Source organism: Triturus cristatus, chromosome 8 (assembly GCF_964204655.1).
Source record: "Triturus cristatus chromosome 8, aTriCri1.1, whole genome shotgun sequence".
NCBI lineage: Eukaryota > Metazoa > Chordata > Amphibia > Caudata > Salamandridae > Triturus > Triturus cristatus.
In genome coordinates, this window is record NC_140591.1 from 252,993,087 (window position 1) to 253,017,778 (window position 24,692).

A 24,692-nucleotide genomic window follows, 5' to 3' on the forward strand; every position below is an offset into this window, starting at 1 on the left:
CACAGTGGAGGATTATCCCATCCACGTTCTCAGGATCATCAGAAGAAAGCTTTTTTTTTAAAAAAATTTTTATTGAACAATAATTCGGTTACAAGCACGGGCCTACAACCACCAGGGCCGGCCGCTAGGTACAGAATGAAATATACATTTATCAAGGCTGCAGTCAAGTCCCGGGGCGCAGCCCCGTAGTGGCTCCGGATAGTTCTAAAGGAACAGGAGACTTAAGTCCAACAGACACAAAAACTAAAAGAAAAACAAAAGGCGAGGCATAAGGGCAAACCGTGCGGGTCAGGCTTCCTCCGGGGAACTCCAGTGCAGACCATTAAGCAGCCGGCAAAAGGAAGGAGTACCGGGAGGCTGGGGACGGGGGGGGGGGTCAAGGGAGATGAACGTCCATATGTAGTTATTACAAAAGGTGCCAGGAACCATCAAGGGTCAGGGGGACATGGCGATATCGGTGTCCACCAGGGGGGGCGTACAGATACCCCCGCGATACGCATTCCATTGCCCCCAGATTCTACCCCATGCCCCGGGCTTACCACGGGCCACATACACAGTCTTCTCCCTGAACATACACCAGTCCATATTCTCCTTCCATACTGACACGGTGGGCGGCCGTTGGGCGCCCCAAAGCTGCGCTATATCTCTCTTGGCAATCATGTTCCCCAGGGCCGCCCACCGAGTCTGAGCCGCGCTGTAATCATTGGGCTCCCACACATTCAGGACACAGCGACGCACCTCCGGCAGCAGCACAACCCCAGTGACCTGTCCCATAATCGTATGGACCCGGCGCCAGTAGTCCGACACCTCGCGGCACTCCCACAGGATATGGAGAAAGGTGGCGCTGAGCCCACAACCCCGCTTACAGAGCCCGTCGTCGGAAAATCCCATCGAGACCAGGCGAGGACCCGTCACATACACCCGGTGAAGAATCTTGAGCTGTACCAACCGGAGACGGGCCGGAATGGCGACCTCCTTGGGGGACGACAGTGCAGACTGCCAGTCTTCGTCGTCCAATTCCACCCCATCCCCCATCCAAGCCTCCCGGAGGCGCACAAAGAGGTCAGCCCGATGATTAATCAGTTTTTTATAAATTAAAGAAATGGTACTGTCAGGGACATGTCCGTCAAGTATGCGGTCCTCGAGGGGCGAGGAAACCGGGATCTTGGTCCCCTCCCCGAAGACCGAGAGCAGGGCGTGTCGAACCTGGGCATAGCGGAAGAACTCCCTGTCCGTAAGCTCGTATTCGGCCTGGAGCGCCGCGAAAGTCTTAAACGTGCCCTTATGCCACAGGTCTCCCACTTTGCTGATACCAATCGTATCCCACTGGTCAAACCCCTTCGTAGTCCAGAGGCTGCCCAGGCGGTCGGAGGCAAACAAAGGAGTAGCACATGTTAGTCGCTCACTCCAGCCCGTGGCCGCAGTGGCAGCCCTCCAGGTCCGCACCGCAATCTTAGTAGGACCCGTAAGGGTCCGGCCAGCCGAGCGGGAGTAAAGTGCCCTGTTGTAGTTCCCGCCGGGAAGCAGGAACTTGTCCATCTCATACGCCGGATTCAAGCCAGGCGCATACGTGGCATGGTTAATGGCCGATAGCTGCGAGGCCCAATAGTACCTGCGAATGTCAGGAAGCGCGATGCCCCCGTCGTACCAGGGGAGAGTAAGCTTAGCAAGAGCAATACACGCCCGCCCGTCCCACACCAGTCTCCTCTGCAGGCTCTCCACCTCCCGAAAGTAGGCCACCGGGATAACGTCGAAGGAGTTCTGGAGTGCATAGAGGAACCTGGGAAGGGACATCATTTTGAACAGCGCGGCCAGACCCAGCGGGGACAGGGGCAGCCTGCACCACCGGGCCGTGTCCTCTCGCAATCGCCGGAGTGGACGCAGGAGATTCTGCTCATAGCGAGCCACCGGGTCCAGCGAAACGTATATCCCCAGGTACTTAAAGCCGCTCAGAGATATTTGGATCGGAAGCCGAGGCGGCAGGAGAGGAGGACCACCAGAGATGGGATAGACGCAGGATTTAGACCAATTGATCGTGAGACCCGAATTGTTCCCAAAGGAAGTCAGAACGTCAAAGAGGACGTTGAGCGACTGCCGCGGTGAAGTGAGATACAGGAGAATATCGTCCGCATACAGCGAGACCCGATCTTCGAAGCCCGGGGCCCACCGGATCCCCCTAAGCGAGGGCTCCCAGCGGAGCCAAGCAGCGAGTGGCTCCAGGGCGAGAGCAAAGAGCAAAGGGGACAACGGGCACCCCTGCCTCGTGCCCCTGCCGAGGGCAAAGGGCCGAGAGACGCGCCCATTCACCACCACCTGAGCCATGGGTCCCGTGTAAAGAAGCTTCACCCAGCCAATAAATCCTTCCCCAAAGCCGAATTTAGCCAAGACAGCCCAGAGGAATGGCCACTCGATGGTGTCAAAAGCCATCGTGGCATCCAAAGAAACCAGCACGGCCGGTTCGGAGAGGAGCTCCGCCCTGGCCAGGGCGCCGTGAAGACGCCGCAAGTTAAGAGCGGTGTTGCGGTGCGGGATGAAGCCGCATTGGTCCGGATGAATAAGATCGCACACGACGCTCAACAAACGATTGGCAAGGACTTTCGCCAGGATTTTAGGCTCTGCATTTAGCAGTGAAATAGGCCGGTAAGAAGTACAGCGGTCTCGCGGCTTGCCCTCCTTGGGGATCACGACTATCGTGGCCAAACGCTGGTCAGCCGGAAGGGAACCCGCCGCAAGAGACTCACGGAACATGCGACTGAGGAAGGGCGCAAGCTTATCAGGGCGCAATTTATATAGCTCAATGGGCAGCCCGTTGGGACCCATAGCCTTGCCCGAGCGAAGGGAGCGGATCGCGGTCGCTATTTCATCCGCCGACAAGGGGGCGTCCAGCCGCTCACGGTCCTCAACGGACAGGCCGGGCAAGGCAATATCCCTCAGTAGAAGGCGAGAGTCGTCCTCATCTCTGTCGGTCACTGGGGAGTACACAGCCCGGAGGTGGTCGGCGAAACATTCCACAATCTCATCCGGCTCAGTCACACACACACCTTCCGCAGCACGCAACTCCGGGACCACACGATTCACTCTCTCCTTTTTGTCCAGCCACGCAATCAACTTTCCCGCCTTGTCCCCGGCGTCGTACAGTCGACCCTGCTGCTCCCTATACATAGTTTTGGCCGCGTCAGTGACCAGGGACCTATATTCAAACTGTTTCAGGCTAAGGGCATGGAGCCCGTCCGGAGTGACATTCGCCTCCAAGTCCGACTCCAGCCCCGAGATGTCAGTCTCCAGCCTCACCACTGCCTCACTCTTGACCTTCTTAGCCACCACTATCTGGGAGAGGGCGTGTCCGCGGATCACGGTTTTAAAGGCTTCCCACAGGGACCTTGCAGACGACACCGACCCCTCGTTATCAAGGAAGTATTGGTCCATAGCCTTAACCAGGCTGTCGCGAGTCGTAGGGTCTCGCAGGTACCATGGGTTAATGGGAGCGATCCGCCCTGCAGACCGCGACCCGGTGTCAAAAAGAAGCCACAGCGGAGAATGGTCTGAGATACCCCGCGCCAGGTGCCTGACCTCTCTAATCCGACCAGTCTGCGCCGCGGGCATAAGGAAGTAGTCTAACCTAGAGAGACTCCCATGCGCCCCCGAGTGAAAGGTGAACTGACATTGGGTCGGATGCATTAATCTCCAGCTATCCACCAGGCCGAAGGTCTCCAACATCCCACCCAGCCATGCCTGGGCAGCGGGGAGGGTCCTTGGTGGGTGACGATCCAGTTCACCCGAAACCACAGAATTAAAGTCCCCGCCCATGAGCAGGAGGCTGTCCGGAAGGTCAAGCAGCATTCGACCCAAGTCAGTGAAGGTGGAGTTCTGGAGGCCCGGGGGGACGTAGACTGAAACCAGGGTAAGGGGCTGCCCCTCCCACCTCCCAATCAAACACACATAGCGCCCTCTGTCATCAGAGACTATCTTAGTGATCTCCACCGGAAGGGAGGTTCGCAGGAGAATGCCCACCCCCCTGGAACCAGTTGTGAAACCAGAATGGGCTACGAGGCGATATCCCCCCCTGTTCATTGCCTGACAAACATTACCAACCAGATGCGTCTCCTGGAGAAACACCACATCAGGAGTCAAACGACGCAAATATTGCAGCACTACACCCCGCTTGATACGGTCCCCCAACCCATTGACGTTCCATGACATAAGCCTCAACCCGTCCCCCCCCATCCCCTCCAATAGATCAAGGGTCCCCCAGCCTGCAGCACAGTTCCCAGATGTGAACAAAAATCAATACCTCGCCCTGTAAACAAAAAACACACAACAAAACAACCCCTCCTCCCCCCCAACCCCACCCCAAGTCCAACTCCCCCCACCCTGCACCCCTGCGGGCCAAAAAACCCCCCCAACTTGCAGTGTGCCTGTCGCCCCACTAACCCCATTCTACGAAAAGACCCCGGAGGAGGAAAGGGACCCGTCCCCGCCCGCCCCCCTCACAGGTCCTGGTGAAACACAATATACAAAAGAAGTAAGACCAAACTGAACAGTGCAAAACGTCAAAATCAAGGACCAAAAGTCATTCTAAAGGGGACCCGTCACCTGCGGTGCCCGCAGAGGGTCCGGGACGGCCACCTCCGTCCGGCAGCGAGTCCAGCCAGTCACTTGCGGCCACAGGAGAGTCAAAAAAGGCTGTCCGACCCCCATGTTCCACTCGGAGTTTTGCAGGGTAGAGCATCGAATACTTTAGGCCCAGCTCGCGGAGACGACGCTTCACCCCTTGGAATCCCATCCGCTGTTTCTGGACCAGTTGCGTGAAGTCCGGGTAAAAATTGATGGTCGAGTTCTCGTGACGAACCGGGCCGTGGGTCCGTGAGGCCTGCAGAATAGCGTCGCGGTCCCTGTAGTGGAATAGTTTGGCCACGATAGGCCTCGGGGGGGCCCCCGGCCGTGGCCGACCGCCCGGAACTCGATGGGCCCGCTCCACGGCAAAGAACTTACTTAGGCCAGCCGGGGACAACTGTTGCAGAATAAGTTCCTCGACCACGAGGTCAACCGGGCGGCCGTCGGAGGACTCCGGTACACCTATGACGCGGATGTTGTTGCGTCGGGCCCGTCCCTCGAAGTCCTCAAGCCGCCGGGCCATATGATCGTTGACCACCCTGATGTCTCCAAGCGCGGCCCGCAGATCCGACACCTCCGCACCGAGGGTGGAGGTCCGTGTATCGAGGGCCTGGACCCTCTCGTTAGTTTTGGAGAGGTCGGCCCGGATCAGGGTGACATCAATCGCGACGGTGTCGATCTTACGGGCCAGGGCCTCGTATTGCGTGGCGATGGTTTCCCTGATGCCAGCGATGGCGCCCATAATGTCCTGCAGGGAAAGTTCCGTAGAGACGTTCGTGCCTCCCCCCGCAGCGTCCGGGGGGAGGCCAGCAGCGCCAGGGGACCCTCTGCCCTGGGTGTAGCGGTCCATGTTGTTGCTCTGGACCGCCCCCCCGCGGAGGGAGGCCTTGGTCTTGCGCCCCTCGGGACCCCCTTTGCCCCCCATGTGAACACGGTCACTCAAGGGGACCTCCAATCAAGAGGTGTAATGGCACCAGCAAGAAGACCTCAAAATGTCGGTATAGGGGGTCCGAGGCGATAGGCACTCTAGTGGCAGGTGGAGGAAAACCTCGTGCAGAGGCGCAGGAAGCGCCTCGCCACCCCGAGCGCACCCGCCAGCTGGTCTCCTGAAGTCCAAAACCGAAACAGAAAGTGGTGGATCGGCAACTGGCACCGCGCTGCAGCCGCTGTTGTTCAATTGCAGCCCGGCCCCACGGGTCACCTTCACCCCGGTCACCTCCGTCGGGTGGGTCCCAAAAGTTCCGACGACGACAACTCAGGATTCCCAGGTCCGAGTTGATTTTTGAAAAGAGATATGTGCTCAGCTGGTCTTCATCTCCCAGATTCCATAAACCACATCAGGATATTCTCAGGATAAATTCCGAGGAGCAGAAAGGGTCCGGGGAGCCCTGTGCTCACGCGACCATCTTGGATGCGCGCTAGGCTCCTCCTCATCAGAAGAAAGCTTGACTATTAATAGCTACCCCAAATTTTCCAACCCCAGTACTTCTGGTTGACGGAGAAATCCCTGTTTTTGTGGCCATTTGGGAAACAAACCCTACAGATCACTGGGTGCTTCAGGTAGCGCAGTCTAGTCACTCTCTGGAGTTTATAAAGAAAACACCCACACATCCGCCCAAAACAATTATCTGCATTTCCATGAACCTCAGCAAGATATTTTTATTCTACTCCCCCTAAAAGGAGCCATCGAGAAGGATCTACTCCAGATTCTTTCTGGTCAAGTTAAAACCGGGTATTGGAGACCAATACAGGACCCTCAGATGTTGAACAAGCTGCTGAAGAATCACACGTTCCTGATGGTAACCATCCACTAAGTCCTTCTGATGCTTCAGCAAGGGGACTACATCGCTTCACTGGATCTTCAGGAGGAATAATTTTGCATACTAGTACATCCAAATCGTAGACAGTGCCTGTGATTCTCTTTGACAGGACACCACTACCAAATCAAGGTGCTTCCTTCGGGCTGATACCGGCTTCCAGATTTTTACGTAGTGCTTGACACCAGTGTCTGCCTTCCTGTGAAGACAAGACCACGAAGTATATCCATACTTAGGTGACTTGCCCGTCAAAGCTCCATCAGTGAAGGGGTCTTGTGCCTCTCCAGCTGCTTGCACTAGGACCGAATCTGCATACTGAGAAATCATCCATCCAGACACCCCACCGCATTGTTACAGTTCTTAGGGGCAATCCTGGACACTCAACTAGGAAAAACCTACCTTTCAGTGGAAAGAGAGACGTAATCTTAGGCCATGGCAGTAATTTTACACCATTTACACAGTGCCTGTCAGGCACTGTACTGTACATGGCACAGTAATATATAAAATCCTCCTAGACTTCATGTTGTCCTGCATCATCTTGGTTCCTTTATAGGCTGCAGTCTCTGGATGAGGCCTACTCAGCAGGAGCTAGAATACCAGTGGAAGACGGCATATGCATGTCATTAGAAGACTCAAACAAGCACTGCTGTGGTGGAGATTCCGTGCAAACCTCAGAGTTGGTCTTCTGTTTAATCCTTTCATGAACAAAACAATTATAATGAAGGATGAGTCAATGGAAGGTTGGGGGCCTGCTTGTAAGAGCAGTCTACGAGAAGCCTATGACCAATGGCAGAGAAGCAACTCCACACAAATGTCCTGGAGCTGTGGGCTATCAGGTTAGGCGTTCCATCTGTTCCTTCTGAGATATGAAAAGCAAGCTGTGTTGTTCTGGAAGGACAAAATAACCTTGAAGTGTTACATAACAAAACAAGAAGAAAAGATGTTGCGTTCACTATCAGAAAATGCAGAGATGCCGTGGGACTGGGCCATCTCCAATGAAGTGGACATCAAGGTGGAGCATCCTCCAGGATGCCAGAACAATCAGGCAGACACACTTAGACACACCATCTCTGATTGCTACAAGTGGGAACTCCATTAGGACCAAGTATAATACATCTTTCGAAAGTGGAGTCAGGGAACAGTAGACTTGTTCGCCATCTTGAAGAACAAGAAATGCCTGTATTATGCCAACAAGTTCAATAAACTGGGATCCAAAGGGAATTATTTTTTGGTGACATGGTTGAATGGTTTTGCTTATGCCATTGTGCCATTTCCCCTCCTTTCCAAAGTGCTGAGGAAAGCGAAAGCTGATCTCTGTTCCCTGATTCTGGTTGCCCTGGTGTTCTCTCATCAGTTTTAATACAATGACCTCATGAGGCTGTCAGCATACCCAATGGTCGGGTTGAAGAACCATTGCGGCTCTTCTCCAGACACAATGGAGAGGTACTCCACCACAATCTCCAGTCACTGAGCCTGATGATATATTTCCAGACCACTTGGAGTACATCCTTTTGGATATCCCTTTATACTGCAGAGACATCTTAGTGCAAGCATGTGCTCTTTTTACAAGAAAAGGACCATAATCCAATCTCCATGTGACCCATCATGTGTTACAGTAGTTGCTTGATCTAGCTACGAGTGGTCTGAAGTATAGAGGTCACTTGCCCACAGTTTTCAGGTTCCAAAGGATTTGAAGATTCTTCATCATTCTTTTTCTCACGGAGAATTATAAAGCAATATTTTAAAGGGCTTTTAAGGCCTTTCCTTCAGTGAAGGATCCGTTCGCTCCATGGAAGTTGAGCACTGTGTTGAGTCAACTCATGCTGCCTCCCTTCAAAACCATACACAGAGTGGGTCTGAAATTCTTTTAATGGAAAACCGCACCTCTGCTTGCTCTCACTTTAGCTAGAAGATTTGGAGAGTTACAGGTGTTCACCATAAAGGAGCCATATCTTTGCTTCACCACAGACAAGGTGAGTCTCCTGGCTAATCCAAGATTTATGCCAAAAGTTCCTACTGACTTATACTCAAATGAACCTGTTATCATGTGGTCTATCTTCCCTAATCCATCTTCTGCTGCATATAGATCCTTACAATTGCTGGATGTCCACAGGTGCATCAGGTTCTACCTGGACAGAATAAGGGCTTATGTTCTACAGATCAATTATTTGTCTCACATTACCATCCACGCAAGGCCTCGCCCGTTGGCTTTATACTTCTGTTACTTCCTACAACAATAAAGCTAACTCGACGCTCCAGAGCAGAGCAAGGGTGCATTCCACCAAAAGCATGGCCACGACCATAGAACAAGCAGTTCTACACAACTTGTTGCAATAAGATGAGCCTGCTTCCTGCTTTATTTAGATGTTAGGAAGTATCCTGCCATTCTGATTCAAGCATGTGAATATCTGAAAGGTTCAAAGCTGGAGATGAAATTAGTTACTTACCTGTACCGACAGTTTTCTAACGTTGATATATTTCATACATTCTCCTGCCATGCAATCATCTCTCCTTCCCGGTCTGAGACTAACTTCGATCAAAAATACCATAAGTGCTCATTATGACCATAGGCTGAAGTCTGAGTTGCTTCAAATGAGGTGGATGTACTACTAAACTAACACTGTTGGTAAGGACCATGGGCATTTTAACACTGTTAATTGCTATTTAAAGTTACCAGGGATTCCCAGCCTGACGTTTGGGGAACATTCAAGCATGTGAATATACAAAAGATACCAATGCTGGAGAACTGGATTTACATTAAGTAACTAATTTCTTCCTCTGTATGGTCACATAAATCCGTGACTTGCATTATTCTTATAATGTACAGTATGGGGTGTTTTACCCCATATATTATGTAATAAGATGCACAGAGGCATTGATTACGGCATATATCTGTACATTTTCTCCACAGCCCCTCTTATTATCAAAAGTAATCTCACATTACAATAAGCATTCGAAATTGCCGTATCGACTGTACATAAATACATCCCACAACAATTTGAGCTGTTTTAATATCATAAATCCAAGCAAGCTCATTTCTCAACTTTTGTAGCACTAATACATCTACTATTCTATCTCCAGTCAATGCATATTTAGAAACAAGTATTAGATAATGAAGTTTGATACATGTGGATATTAATATGACACTTTAAAAGGTGATATTTTTGAGTCTTTGTTTTTCCAGTCCATTTATTCAGACTATTGGAGTTTCTGCATTCTATTTATCACATCTGTGTTATTATATGCCACCACATTTTCTCCTGTATGTGTGGCTTGATTATGCTTATTTTATATGTTATATTATATGCTCTGTGACTTGCTCTGAGCATACGTGCAATAGGGACATTGCCTTAAGCAGTAAGTAGTTGCGTGGGTAGTACACTTTAGAAACTATTTTGTTAATTGCACTTCAATGCCCTAAACCCCAGCAGTTTCTTTGCTGGAATCTACAGAATAGTCAAAATACCACTGTTAAACGTTGACCAGTTTTACCACTGGGTCTGAATGTCATGGTATTTTCTAATACTACCAAGACAATCAATATGGTGCCTCCATGAAAGATTTCATGGATTGCTTCTATGGTTACTTGGGATGAGGGAGAAATTGGGATAATCTCGTAAAGAAATTTAAAATCAGTCGCCTTCACAGTGAGTAGCTTGTATTTTCTATACAATGTCTAGTTTTTAAGTTTACAATTTTCTGATGGATAATTTTAACTGCAGATTGCTCACCTTTTGAATTCCCCCAGGCACCAGACGGGAAACCAAACTTCAGCAATTCCTCCTATGTGTCAGTTGGTGGCACCATTGGAATCTGAAGAAGCTTTACACTGCCTACTGAAGTGATAGCACAAAGCCTCTATATGCAACACCCCTATGAGTTATCTCTTCCTTCATTTCCTCGCCCTTTGATGTGGAAGTTTTTGTCGGTGTCTTGCTAGGTCAATGTCTTCTCCAAAGACCACAGGCTTTGACTGCAGAAAGCAGATGTTGGTTACAGCGCCACATGATGTCTATCTGTGGTTCTTGGGCCTAAGCGGGACTTAAAGTCTTGGGACAAATTCTCCATAATGCACCTAAAGGCCATCACGAAACATGAGGCAAAGCTGTGCGTTGCAGAGCACAAAAAAATGAAGCAGGTCATGTTCCAATCCCTGGGATTGCTCCCAGTCCTGACCCAAATAGCCATCTTCAGGTATGTTGAAAGAAAAGTCTCACTGTTATCATAAGATGTCCAAATGGGATTTGTCTGCTTTCTGTGACTCCCACTCTGGGGAGAAGTCGCTCAGTCGTCAGTAGAAGGGTCCAACTCAGAGACTATCTCTAGGCTAGGTCCCAATGCATCCTGACTTTCCGGGGCCGTTTTCGATCCAGCAACAGGTTGCGCCTTGAAGGGGGCCATGTTCCAAATCTTCTGTACAATTCCTGTTCATTCTGGGGTACCTTTGGGCCCCATGGACCCGGCAGTGCCCTTAGTCGTACTTCCACCGGTTAGGCCTGTCATTGCACTCACTGATCCTGTTGGGACCCAGCTTAGCCCCCCTCGGAACCAGCCCATAACTTCACATTTGCGTTGAAAGCCACTTCAGTTTTGACTGCTCCAATGCTGGTCTCAGCTCTAGGGGGTCTGACTCCAGACCCAACTCTTATACCTTTTTTGGATCTGGAGTCGACATCAGCCCATGCTCAAATGATGTCTAGTTAGGCATCACAGGCTCTAGTTAGGCATGACAAGCCTGAACATGGGGACCCAGCCTTTCTGACCCATTGCCTGACTCTTCAGAGCTTGGGGGTTAAGGCTTCTATCAGCAGTGTCAGTGCTAATGCATTCCCACTGCTCCGTCATACAGAGAATCACATACAAATCACATTGACATGTTTGTAAGGAAGGCTAAGTGCGTATTGAGAGGTGTTCTATACCCCAAGTTCAGAGGATACTCTTGAGGGTTCACCTCTTACTAAAAGCAGCCCTCTGATCCTGTGCAACACTCCCATTTGACCTGTTGCACAGAGTCCTGTTGCATGGCAGACCTTTTGTGGTATCAGAGGACTTAGTGGCAGTAGAGGCCTTGACCACCAGCAGGGACAGCGTCCTCCCCCTCTTTGTTGCCTGCTGTGACTGTTCCCTCTCCCGTGGTCATGGGCAGTCGTTATGAGGCATGCTGTGGTTTTATCTACCCATCTGGTGTACAATTACCTCACATCAGAGGGTCTGTAAACTGTTCAGCATGGTTACTCCCTGCCTTTTATATCCTCTGCCCCTCCTGTTCCTCCAGTTTTTGTGGAGACGTCAGCAGATCATGCCTCCATAATTTCCCAGGATGTCCAGTCACTGTTGACCAAGGAGGCCATAAGGAGTGTTTCAGAAGTGGAGAAGGGCATAGGTTGTTACTCACAGTACGTTTTGACGCTCAGAAAATAGCGAGGGCTGAGGCCAGTATTTGACCTTTGGTTCAAAAACTCAGTTCTAGATGCTGATTCGGGTACAGGGTCTCTCTACCCTGGATCTGGGGACTGGATGCTGACCTTGCACTTGTAAGGCATGTACTTTCATCTGCCCGTCTGCAGTTCCACTTATGCTTCCTTCAGTTTGTGGTAGGGTTGAATGACTTTCAGTTTACTGTCCTACCCTTCGGCTTCACCATAGCTCCCCTAAGTGTTTACAAAGGTGATGAAGATTATTATGGCCTTTCTTCGCAGGTCGGGGATAAACATATTCCGGTACCTCGATGACTGGTTGCTGAGAGTGAGCTTGCAACAGTCAATTGTGGACCATCTGCAGAGTGCCATCTCTCTGCTGTCCTTCCTGAGGTTCTCAATCCTCAAGCCAAAGTCCCATCTGCAAATGCCTCAGAGGATTCCCTTTAAAAGGACCGTCTTGGACACAAGCTTTCAAGAACTTCCTACCCGCAGCATATCCGGGACATTCAAATTATGTACCTGTTATTTCAGTCTTCCTCCTGTGTACCGTTATGGATGGTTCTTGCCCTACTCGTGTACCCTACTAGTTCCTTGTGCTAGTTGGCACATTTGGGTTCTGCTGTGGACCCTCAGCCTTCAATGGGATCACCACGTGGGTTGATCTCAAACAATATTGTATCTTGGACGAGGCAGCCTGTAACCTTCATTGGTGACTGATATAAGCCAACCAGACCTGCGGCAGCACGTCTCTCTATCCAGTTCAGAGGTCATAGTAGTGACAGATGCATCAATGCTGGGGTGGGTTAGTCACTTGGCGGAGGTATAAATTAGGGGCCCTTTATCTCCAGTGAAGTAGAGGCACCATATCAGTCTTCTAGAACTGCATGCTATTCAGTTGGCCCTGGAGGCCTTTCTTCTGCCCAACAGAGGGAAGCTGATCCAGGTTCTGACAGACAACAAATCCACCATGTGGTACTGCATCAAGCAGGGCAGTGTGGGGTAATGGGGTACTGACCTAGGAAGGGCTGACCCTCAGAAGGAAGTTTGGGCCCCATTGGATCTCTCTGATGGTAATTCATTTTTCTGGCTTGCTAAATGTCATGGCAGACAAACTCAGCATGATGTCTTCTGGTGACCAAATGTGTTTTGACTCCAGAGTGGGTTGAAGATGTCTTTGCCCAGTGGAGTGTGTCTTGATTAGATCTTTTCACTACCGCCGAGAATACACTGTGTCCTGACTACTGCATGCTGACATTTCTGCCTCAAGGCTCCCTGGGAGACACACTGCGCCTACAGTGGGGCTGTGGTCTTCTGTATTCCTTTTCACCACTGCTACTTCTGCCTTGCATTCTGAATGTCAGGAGGGACTAAACTCAAATCATCCTGATAGGTCCGGATGCGGCCAGGAAAGTTTGGTCCTCCAGTCTCCTGAGCAAGATCATTTGCCCTCTGGTCCATCTACCTCTTTTGGAGGTCCTCCTGTCTCAGCAACAGAGCAGGGTTTTGCACCTGATCCTCCACAACCTACGCATTCGTTCATGGAGATTGAGCGGACCTAACTGAGTGTGTTTTACTAGCCCACATAGGTTATCATGGTGGTTCAGCGCCCATATACCAAATTGAATTATTCTGGTCATTGGACTAAGTCAGTGGCCCAGTATTAGAACAGTCAGCTTCATGCTCTTCAGGTCAAGCTACCTGATGGCTGATGCTTATTGTGCCACTGGCTGTCAAGGCTTTGCTGTTGGGACTGTTAAAGATAATTTCTTGTCCCTTTGCCTTTGTATGTTGTGATGTGTTTTTTTTTTTTAAAGGATCACATTTATGTTTCCTCCTGTGTCATGTCACACTGAGACCTTAACTTGGTGTGCATGCCATTTGAGCCTATACACTGCTGTTCCCTGAGGCTGCTGACCATGAAGACTGCTTTCCTCATTTTGAATACTTTTGCGCACCGTATCAGTGAGCTACTGGTGCAGTTAGTACAGTCCCTTACAAATTAGTGCTTCAGGTTCAGGCATCTTTTTTACTCAACGGGTTATTGCTCCTCTATGTGGGACAGTCCAATAGGCTTCCATCTTTTTTCTATCCTTGTTAGTAGGAGGAGAGGCTTAATCGGTTGGATCCAAAGAAGGCTATTGGATTTTCTCAGAGATCAGACTAAGGAGTAGCCAATGGAAGACTATCTTTTTGTTGGATTCCTAAACGAACATTGTCCTATGAATCGTCATATGCATAAAAATGTGTTATCTCCTGGCCAAGAAGGAGCTTCCTGAGAGCCTTCAAGCTCATCCCACTAGAGCCAAGACAGCCATTATGGCATTAACAAGATGTGTTTCGTATTGGACATCTGCCTGGCTGCTACATGGGTATCCGTCCACACCTTCACCAGGCATTTCTGTCTCAACTCAACTCCTCAAACCCTCCACCTTTTGGGGTTACTGTTTTAGTGTCTATTCAATAAATGAGCAATCTGCAGTTAGAAGTATCCATCAGAAGAACATGCTACTTAGCTTTGGTAATATTATTTCTGGTGGATACTCTAACTGATCCCTCACAGCTCTTCTCCTCGCTGTTCTGTGGAGTGAACATCTGTGGTTACATCTGAGGGGGTGAAGGAGTTTTAAAGGAAATCTGAAAGGAGCACACATGGGTGGAGCGTATATACAGCTTTGTGCCGTCACTTCCAGAGGCACTGCAAAGCTGCAGCAGACTCTGATGGTGCCACCTATCAGCATGCAGGAGCAGTTGCTGAAAAAATGTCCACTTGCTGTCTGGCACTTGGAGGAATGCCAAAGTTGATGACTCTACAGTTAGGTAGAGTATCCACCAGAAGACAGCGACTGTAGGTTGGTAAATTGTTCATTTGATTTCTTTAATTATTTTGTATTTTTGTGTTTTCACAGGTCCAAGATATGTTGTGCAAATTGGTGACAAAGTTATTGATTACAATGAAGATTTCCGCCTATTCCTTGCAACAAGACACCCACATCTCTACATTCCCCCTGATGCAGCTTCAATTGTTACAGAAGTAAACTTTACAACAACTCGAGCTGGGTTGCGTGGACAGGTCTGTGTGTTTCACATTTTACATACAGCTATAGCATAAGGATGTATTAAGAAACAAAAGCACTACTGAGAAAATTGTTGCCGTGAAATTCATTGTTCCAAGGAAGCCGGACCCTCTTGAAGGATGGTTGAAGGTACAATTGTTGAAATACATTGACTCAAGTGTAGTACAATTTAAGAGACAATTCTGAAGGAGAAATATATTTCAGTCTGCCATAGTACTCCAGAGCAATATTTATCCCTAGAAGCAAATCATATTTGAACCTATATGTACATCATGTGCGCTATACAGAACATCGGACCCTAGCAGGTATATATTTGTGCTTCAGAAGAAACGCTTCTAGCAAAAAGAGCAATACGTGTCATATAGATTGTGCTACACTTGAATTATGTTGCACAAAATAATTTTTTAATACTTTGCCAGTTTTATAATGCACATCACTGTTCTTCTTCCGGTTAATCCCGTATCAAAATGTCTAATGCAGAAAATGTTCTGCAGCATCTGAATGAGACTGTAGTTATAGATTCCATACCTTAGAATTACCCCCAGGCGTCAGACTGGATCCGGAGATTTTTTTCTGTAGCAGTACCCCTCCGCGTTGGTAGATGGCGTTGGTCAACTCTGCGTCCGTCGTCGGCATCGTGGTCACTGGGATGACGTTGTGATGTCTACTTAGACGCCGCCCCTGCGCGTTGACGTCAGTTCTGACATGACTTTCCACACCAGAAGCGCAGAGCCATGCAAGACACTGACCACTGGTGCACATAACTAGGGCCCTGGAAGGGAGTCCCCATCGCTAGAAGTCAGTTTGCAGAACGGGGAGGATGGGTGGGGTGGTAAGAAATCTATAACTACATATGTCTCTTACAGATGCATCATTACCGAAGGTAAGTAACTTGTCATCTGAAAGAGACTGTAGCTATAGCTTCAACGAGGAGCGCCCTATGATGAAGCATGACACCCTAACAGGTGTGTGAAAGCATTACGATCTGAAATAGAGATCCCCCAGCGACTCAAACAATAGGCAGTTAGTGGCTCACAGTACATCTGCCTCATAGAGGAACTATTTCCTTCTTTTGATTTAAACCTCTTGAAATAGGGTCAACGACCCCACCCCACCCTGTTTGTTGCAGTACCGCATGGCGGTGGTGATGTCTTGGAACATCTGCACTATTCTTCCTTTGACAGAAGGAAGGAATGCCTTCAGTGCAAGACAGATCGCCCAGAGCTCAAAAAGGTTGAAGTGGAGACCGGACTCTGCCGGAGACCATAGACCCCTGATCTCCGCCTCTCCCAGGTGGCCGCCCCATCCCACGAGTGATGCATCCTTCCCTACTGTGAACTCTGGTTGGGGAAGGGAGAGGGATCTGCTGCTGACCCAATCCTGGTTCGTGAGCCACCAACACGCAGGGGCGGTGTCTAAGTAGACATCGCAACGTCATCCCAGTGACCATGACGCCGAGGAGAGATGCCGAGTCAACCGACTCCACCTACCGACGCGCAGGGGTACTGCTATAGAAAAATTCACCGGATCCAGTCTGACGCCTGGGGATAATTCTAAAGTAAGGAATCTTTAACTACATATGTCTCTTACAGATACATCATTACTGAAGGTAAGTAACTTGTTCTTCCATGCCAGATTGCTGCTGTCAGATGTCAGAATACTTTACCTATTCTCTGAATATGACTACACTATTCAAGGGTGATGCTTTTAGTGCAATCACTGTGTGCTCTGGGCTACTTAGGATGTCAGCACTGTTGCAGTTCAGCCTGAAATTACAGAACTTACATGCTAAAGAGTTATGGGTTAAATTACTGTGCTCTGATACCAGTGACATGTTCCGGCATGCAAAGCATACTTTGCCTCCTCCCCCAGTGTCTACAATGATTTAGGATTTATTCTTGTATTATGAGACAGTAAACATTGTTCCCAAGTTTGTGAAGCACACAATGCCATGCCAATGTCCATATTACCCACTTAGGCCCGCATTACAAGTGGGCCAATACATTTGGATATGTAACTCTGGTTACCCCACATTTCATAATTGAGTTTTGAGGTAAATATTGTCAGATCAAACTATATTATAGGTAAAATGCTCAATATTTACTGTAACGTGCAGATTTTGGTCTAATAAGCATGTTGTTCCTCGAATCTCATGGGAAGGAATAATTATTGCACCTGATAAATAACGTCTCAACTGATAATTGCCAACTCATAATTAGGGCGCTACTATGTAAAGCATACTTTACCATCCCCTTTTACACATTTCAGTGTCATGGAGTTTCTACATTACCTCAGTACATTGAGAACCATGACCATGCCAGTATTCACATTTCCACCGGTGCTTACTATATTTCACAATATACAAAAAACATTTAAAGTCTGGGGGGATCCATGGATAGGGGCAAGTTTGGTTGAGGCTTCATCATAATTCATTTGCCACAATATTCCACAGCGGGGCATGTTACCCCAAACTAGAAAACATCTTCTGTATCTCTCTTCCTCCCACCTAGAAGAGCGCTCTACAGCATGTGTACATGCACCCTAGAAAAAGCAACATAGCTTAAGAGGTATCTTTCTATTTAGCTATATACAAAATGGGGATTCTTGAAGTGAAGAAAAGGATAAAAAGTATATAACTTCCCTTTCTCCAGTGGCCCTTCTTCGGCTTCAATGCCTTGCAACCCATCCTACCCTCATATTTCTATAATTCAATTAACCATGAGATATTTTTTTGTAGTGGGGAGCTGATGAATCATAAAAGGCTACATTTTTGTTAAAAATATTCAGTAATCACAATTCCCCAAAATATGTGATAATTTAAGTTCTATTTGAGAAAAACTGACACATTTACATCCTTATCTTAACAAAAATATGCACTTTGTCAGATAACCTAGCATTTAATATAAATTCTCTTTATTTTGACTACAACAGTCTTCATGACATGACTGCTAGCATGTGTTTAGCTATTTTGAAGTCTCACTTCCTCAGGGCTCTAAATTTATCTGAGATACAATTAAATCAGCTGACTCTTCTGGACAGTTTCCCCAAACTTCCTCCCTAAATTCAGAAGGGCATTTTCTATACAGCTAATCTTTCTGATACGGGGCAGATAGCAATTATTTATTAATTAGTTGAACAACTGTTATCAAATCTTTTAATCTCCACCCATACCTAAAGTGTCCACTCAATGTTTCTACTATTTAACAATTAAACCTATGGTAGGGCCTGATCAGGAATGGCAGTGAACCTTCGAGCTTGTGTTACGGATAACACTCCTGGGGTTTTGCAAGTTGTTATTCTCAATCTGCATTTTTATAAACCCATTGATGGGGCATAATTTGGGTCAATATGGGATCCATGGTTGAATGAGGTGGAATTCATTGAGGCTTTACTGTTGACCGGTTGTCATCCTATTTTGCTCGGGGCATGCAGCAATCCCATGCTTAAACACAACTGAATCTTGTAGCGATTGACTTAGGAAGCCACTCTACAGTGTACCTGCACATGCATCAGAAAGCAATTCAATGTAGCAGGTATCTTTTTTATGTTGGTCTGGATTCTGTTTCGTGTCTGCAGTGGCTGGCTCAGTGAAAGCAGTGTGGTGCTCATCTTCCGAAAGTTAGTGTCTAGAGTGTAGTAGACCAGGAGGGACATGAGCTGAGGGAAAACTCTTCTACAGCTGCTTTTAGGTCTAGCTAGGCCAACCCATCTGGACCTGAAAGTATTTTTTAAGTTCTCAGCCTTTCATAGGATCTTAGTTATTCCTCTGGCAAAGTCCAGCTGTAGACCTTTTACAAGATGTTAGACTATATCAGGATTTTTTGGCTAATTGTTTCATATATACATTATTGTATTAGTGTTTATATAGCGGGTACTTAGCTGAGGAGCAGTGAGTGCAGTAACTTATTGGATTCATTTAGGATGAGTACATGATTTCGGATGTCACATTGGTAAGTGTTACAAATGCCATTGAGATGCACTACTTTTACAGTGAACTTTATGACACTGCAATGTTTATCATGATCTGATTGTCATTATGCAAGTTTTCCTGAGAGATGGTTTTGATCACTGATTGTCTGCAGCCAAGTGGCGGAGATCAGTGTAGAGTGAAATGGGCGGTACAAGTGATCCAATTAGAAATCCACACAATGCTTTGCGCTGGAGTCAAATATATATAGGACTAGTTTAAATTGTAGAACCGTTTGTAGAGGAAGCACGCATACTAGGGAAGGAAACATTTTGGAACTCCTGCATCTTCTAAGAAGTAATATATCGGGATTTGTAGATAGTGTAAAGGGTCTCACTAATGTCTAATAGTATTAGTAGGCATGCCCTACCATCTAAGGCTGATTTTGAGTAAGTGTATAGGACTGATTTAAATCACTCAGGTTAAGGACTTATGATAGTTGAGCGATTGTGGTTAGGTTTGTGCCTGTACTAAAATTCTGATTGGCAGAGTTTTGCTTATGAAGCATCTGATTTTAATAGATTAGGAGATTCAGTTCTTGCATCTGTCAGAACGGATTATAAATAGGCTTAGACTCACCTACTTGACCAAGAGGCCTGTGCAAATTCAGCCTGAAAGGAGCATTAAAGTTCCTACCAGGGTGGGTGAGATTGGGGCATGGTGAATGAGATGATGAGCATGTGGGTGGATAGGAGCACTTCTACAAGGTATTTAGTGTACAAAGGTTGGTTGCACGTTTTTAGATGATTTAATGTCCATTTGGCTGTGTGAGAGTGGAACACTGTGTTTTGTTTGGTGACCATGCATGATGTAGACCAGTGTACAATGAGTTCACATGTACTTTTAGGATGCCTGAAGTGTGACCGGACCTTACACAAGAGGTAGCATGAGTTGGCAATTTGTCATAGTTACTAGTGGTGAAAGAATGATTATGTGAGTAAAGGAGCTCTGCACAACCAGACGAAAAACACAGAAGAGAGAGTATGACTGAAGAGTTCCAGGGTGGCAGAATTAAATCTTGCCTCAGTGCTTTTTTGGGTTAACTGATTAGAGGCTGGAAATCCTTTGAATTTCATCAACCCAGTGCCTTAAAGTGCTTCATTCAAATTGAGCGTGCATCTATAAGCCATTGGATGAACCAAGAGTGCTGAAGACAGCTGAAGGTCAGTGGGCTTATATTTGTATACAGACCATACATGGGAATTAAGAGAGGACTAGTTTCTTCTTTTTCATAGGCTCAGGGGATTTGGTTTATATGTTCTCCTTCACATCCTGGGCACTCAGATTTTTTGGGGGGATTAATGTGAAAGAATGAAGCCCCTTTTCAGTTTTGTTAGGTAAGTCTTAAGACATTCTAAAGGTAGGATGTTGCAGAGGGCTTGTATGTGTCATGATACATTGACATTTGATCAAATAAGAGGTGAAGATTTTTCTAAATTTAAAATAGCTCCATTTGGATTGGCTTGCTAGCTCTGTAAAAAACTATTCTGATGCAACAGCACAGTAGAGTGACAGCAAAGGTCAGATAAACGGAGACCCGAATGGATATAATTGCTTTTGCAGATAATTTATCCAGAAATATTCCAGCCGCTCACTGGAAACCTAGAGCCTTTATAGCCAATGTCATAACATCTTGCGTTCACATTTTTGTGTTCATATGTGAAGACTCGGAGCACACTGAAAGCCGCGCCCATCGGTGCAGATGATCAAGAAAGTTAAAATTCAGTTTTTGTTTTACTGTTCTCACCATGGATAAAAAAGCCGGCAGGTTTTAAGCAAGGCAGCATATGTGCAATGTGTAAAAGATGAATGCTTGTGAAGCTGTGTGTAATACTTGGATATTGAGGATGACAAAACAGTCAATGCTTTGGCAGCAAGGCATGATGGTAAAGCAAGATGATTGCTTTCTTGGATGCTCCCAAACCTGTGAGAATTAAGACTCAATGTTGAATGTGAAGGCTGGAGGAGGATGCTGATGCTGCAGGCAGGATGTCAAGACATCTGATGTGTGCTTATATGTGATGTGGTCCATAGAGGTCCTCCTGTGGTATGGTGAGTGAAGTGACTGGATCTGGGTCTGGAAATCATAAGGGTGAGGTTTTGGAAGGTTGGGGAGAATGAAGGGAGTAGTAAGCTTCATAATAGTCATGTAGCACCACACTCATAATTGGAAGAGGTGTAGTGGCCATTTTAAAGGTCTGACAAGCAGTAGCATATTAGCAGCGATATGAACCATTTCACAGTAAAAACAGTCACCTGGGTTTAACCACTGGATTATATTGAATCTTAGAATACTTACCTTATGGCACTTTATAGCAGGACCTATCTTCTCTCTCCCTCTTACACGGGCTACTTAACTCCACTAAAATGTCACCATGTTTTAAAAGACAAGAAGGAGGTAAAGTAGCCTCTGATTTCTTTGGGCCAAGGAGGAAATACTGAAGGGGGCACTCACTGCATGCTGCAAAACTCTAGGTCCTCATCACCCTCTAAATATGTATTATAGAAAATGTTACAAAAGACCACAGTCGGAACTGATGCTAGATTGGGAAAACCGAATGGACTGGAGGTCTTGAAGAAAATGTTTGCGGACTTCGGCCTTGGGCAAGGATAGTATTTACGATTAAATTGAATTTTTCAGAGTGAGAAACATTACGTTTTTGGAAGGGAGAGCATGCCAGATCTTTATTAAAAGAGTGGTAACAGGAAGGCGGGGAAGCTGCAAAAGACTGGGATCAGTGGGAGTCCACAGTTGGCACCGGGAGGAAGACATCTGAAACTGCTGATAAACTATGCATCCCACATAAGTTTACTTGGAGTGTTACCTCAATAGGAGTTCTTGCGCTGTGCCATGTCCATCGCGTGGTGACCCTGTTATGGGTACATCTAATGATGTCTAGATTCTCTAATGTAGGAAACCACACTTCCACAAGCTTTGTACTAAGGGAGTGATTTATAATTGTTTTTCACAGAAGCGGGTTTTGTTGAGATATACTTTGTGCTTTGTATTCCTTGTAACACCAGTAAAGATATGTTCTTAACAAAAAGGACAATAATTGCTTTGGAATGGCATTGAGGATTAGTGGTATGGAAAAAAAATGGGTTGGGCAAAATTATCCCTTAGAAAGAAGAGGGACCCCTGAGAACTCTCTTCCTGCTCTTTGATGATTAGAGGTCTGATTGGAGTGAATAAACCTAAGAAAAAAGGGTGAACTCTAAGAGCTAGCTTTCATTCTTAACTCCTGTTTAGGGACTGATGCTATGTGCAGAGCAGGCCAGGCCTTCCATTGTTCAGTTGAAACAGTTCCAGGTGAGAATGCTTTTGATGAATATTGAGGCCGTAAAAGTCCTCTACATCCTTCCTCATATATTTTTCAGAGCACGTATCCAGGGCAGCAGTGCTACAGGTGATAAATAGCTCTGTGACACCGCACTCCTTCATGGTTGATGAGTGTATTGACTTCTCAAAAGCTCTGGAGTTAGAAAAAGAGCTGAGGATGCAGAATCAGAATACGGACCACAAGGAAATAAGTGTAAAATTCCAGAACACTTCAATGATCTCATGGCCTCCGTTCTAATCCACTACTTATTCAATTCCCATGCAATTTAATGATCCCTTGGAATATTTCTAAAACTCTCTCACTTCCAGATTATTAGAAATCTCTGCCCCACATGATCGCAGTCAACTAACCTCCCTCTTCACTCCCAATAAAGGAAACATTCTCAACCTGCTCATAGCGCCCAGAATACCATAAACATTTAAAAATCCATTAAACTGCATTGGTCAGTCAATTTGTTTATTACATAGCTCCCTTACACTTCTGTAAATTCTCAAACTGAACTGAAAACCTACTTGAGAAGTTGCACACAAAGGTGATGGGAAGAATGTTAGCAGATAGTCTAACCACTGACATTCACTCAGGTGGTATTCCAACCCAGTATTCTCTGACTTGGAACATTGTCACCAGAATTGTTAACTTTTGCTGCAAACAATCTCTAAAATACACAGTGATCTCAAAAATATCACAACTTGACTCCTCTAAAACTTCATCAAGATGCTTCACTAAACGGTAATTCCTTAACAAACAAGACCTCTGTTCCTTATTGAAAAATCATCTCAGAATCTAAACCTTCATCCTATGTTTTTGACCCTATACCAGCTTGCTTAATAAAAGCAGGCTCTCCAAATGTTGCCCTTTCACTACTCAAAACTGTAAACCCATCACTCGGCGAAGGCCCAGTCCCTTTGTCAGCAAAATCAGGCCAATTACCCCCTCTTGACCCTTTGGACTTACAAAATCTTAGACAAGTATCCAAAGCGCCCTTCTTGGGACAAACAACTGAAAAACCTGCTTCAGTACAACTACTGGCTCACATATCTAAAAACAGTCTCTTAAATGCGGACCAATCAGGGTTCCATCCTAAAAACAGCACAGAAACTGTTCCTTTCCCAATACTGGATGACATATTCATAACATTGAATGAAGGTGATTAATGCCTCTTGGTCATGCTAGACCATTCATTGGCACTTGATATTCTAAACCATGAAACCCTTCTAGCTGTCCTATTCACCAGAATCGGAATTGAAGATCAGGTGCGGACATGTTTCTCCTCCTAGCTATCAACAAGAGCTTGATTTCTTCATTTGTGTTAATTTGGATCTTCTGCTTTACCATTAAAGTGGAGGGTGCCCCAGGGGTCGACTATTTCCCTACTTACTTCTTCAACTTATACATGGAACATCTGAGTTGTACGGTGAAAGAATGGTTCTTAAAAATTCATCAGTAAGCAGGTGATACCCAATCAAACAAATTCCTTTTTCGTAAAATTAAGAGACTGGATGAACATGTTCTTGCTTAACCCAAACACGTCTAAAACAGAGATCCTACTCCTGTAATCAAGAACCCCCTCCCCACCCCTAGTGCCGTCATGGCTTCACATAGTATCCTCTTTAGGAATTTCTCCTTGATTGGTAACAGCCTCCAAGATCACTAGGCTATACTTAACTAGGAAATTCACGCCCACTACCTCACTAGCAGACTTCAGAACACTGGTCTAGTCTCTGGTTCTGTCTTATCTGGATGAAGGAAACACCCTGCTAGCTGGTCTACCCAAAAACTTCCTATCTCTTCTCAAGGCCATTTTATACTCCGCTGCTCGCCTGGTCAAAGGAGTAAGCAAATCAAACAGCATTTCACCCATTCTAAGAGGCCTGTACTGGGTGCCACTCAAGGATAGAATTGACTTTAAAGGAGATTTTCCCATCCACAAGGCAATTCACCTCAGTCTGACATCCTGTCTAAAAAAAAGACTCAGCAGGTGACAGTCACAACAGGTGAGAGAATTTCCAGAGTCCAGCCAGCACAGCTTCTTAAGATCCCTATGCAAAAAATCTAAAACTCTCAACCAAGTTTTCTCATGTGAAGCTACCAGAACTTGGAATAGCATTCCTGGAAAACTCAGATTCAATTCAAACATCCAAGTCTTTTTCAGGGTTCTAAAAACCAACCTGTCCAAACCCTACCTGAACCCAGCCAATTAATTGACCCTTACGTGCTCTCCTGCATCTGCTTTCTTGCTTAAATCTGCTTATAGATGTGCTTAATGGATATATACAACTACACTATGTATCTACTTCTTTGAAATTGGTTGTTTGATATGGCGTGTTAGTACTCATGTGGTGTAGTCTGCCCTAAATAAATGCCACAGTAATAATAATAAAAGAAGAAGAAATATGGTAAAAAGAATTCTAGTGGCTGAGCATAAAGTGGACTTATTACTAAGACCATTGGTAATAATA

The 24,692-nt window shown here is 46.5% G+C and overlaps 1 protein-coding gene across 1 annotated transcript in view; it reads left to right on the forward strand.

Moving 5' to 3' along the window:
- Window positions 1–24,692, forward strand: part of DYNC2H1 (dynein cytoplasmic 2 heavy chain 1) — a 1,714,832-nt gene that overhangs the window by 1,096,778 nt on the left and 593,362 nt on the right. Inside the window, exon 67 of the mRNA XM_085621461.1 lies at window positions 14,758–14,921. Within this exon, the coding sequence (XP_085477587.1) occupies window positions 14,758–14,921 (164 nt within the window). The remainder of the gene's footprint in view (window positions 1–14,757; window positions 14,922–24,692) is intronic.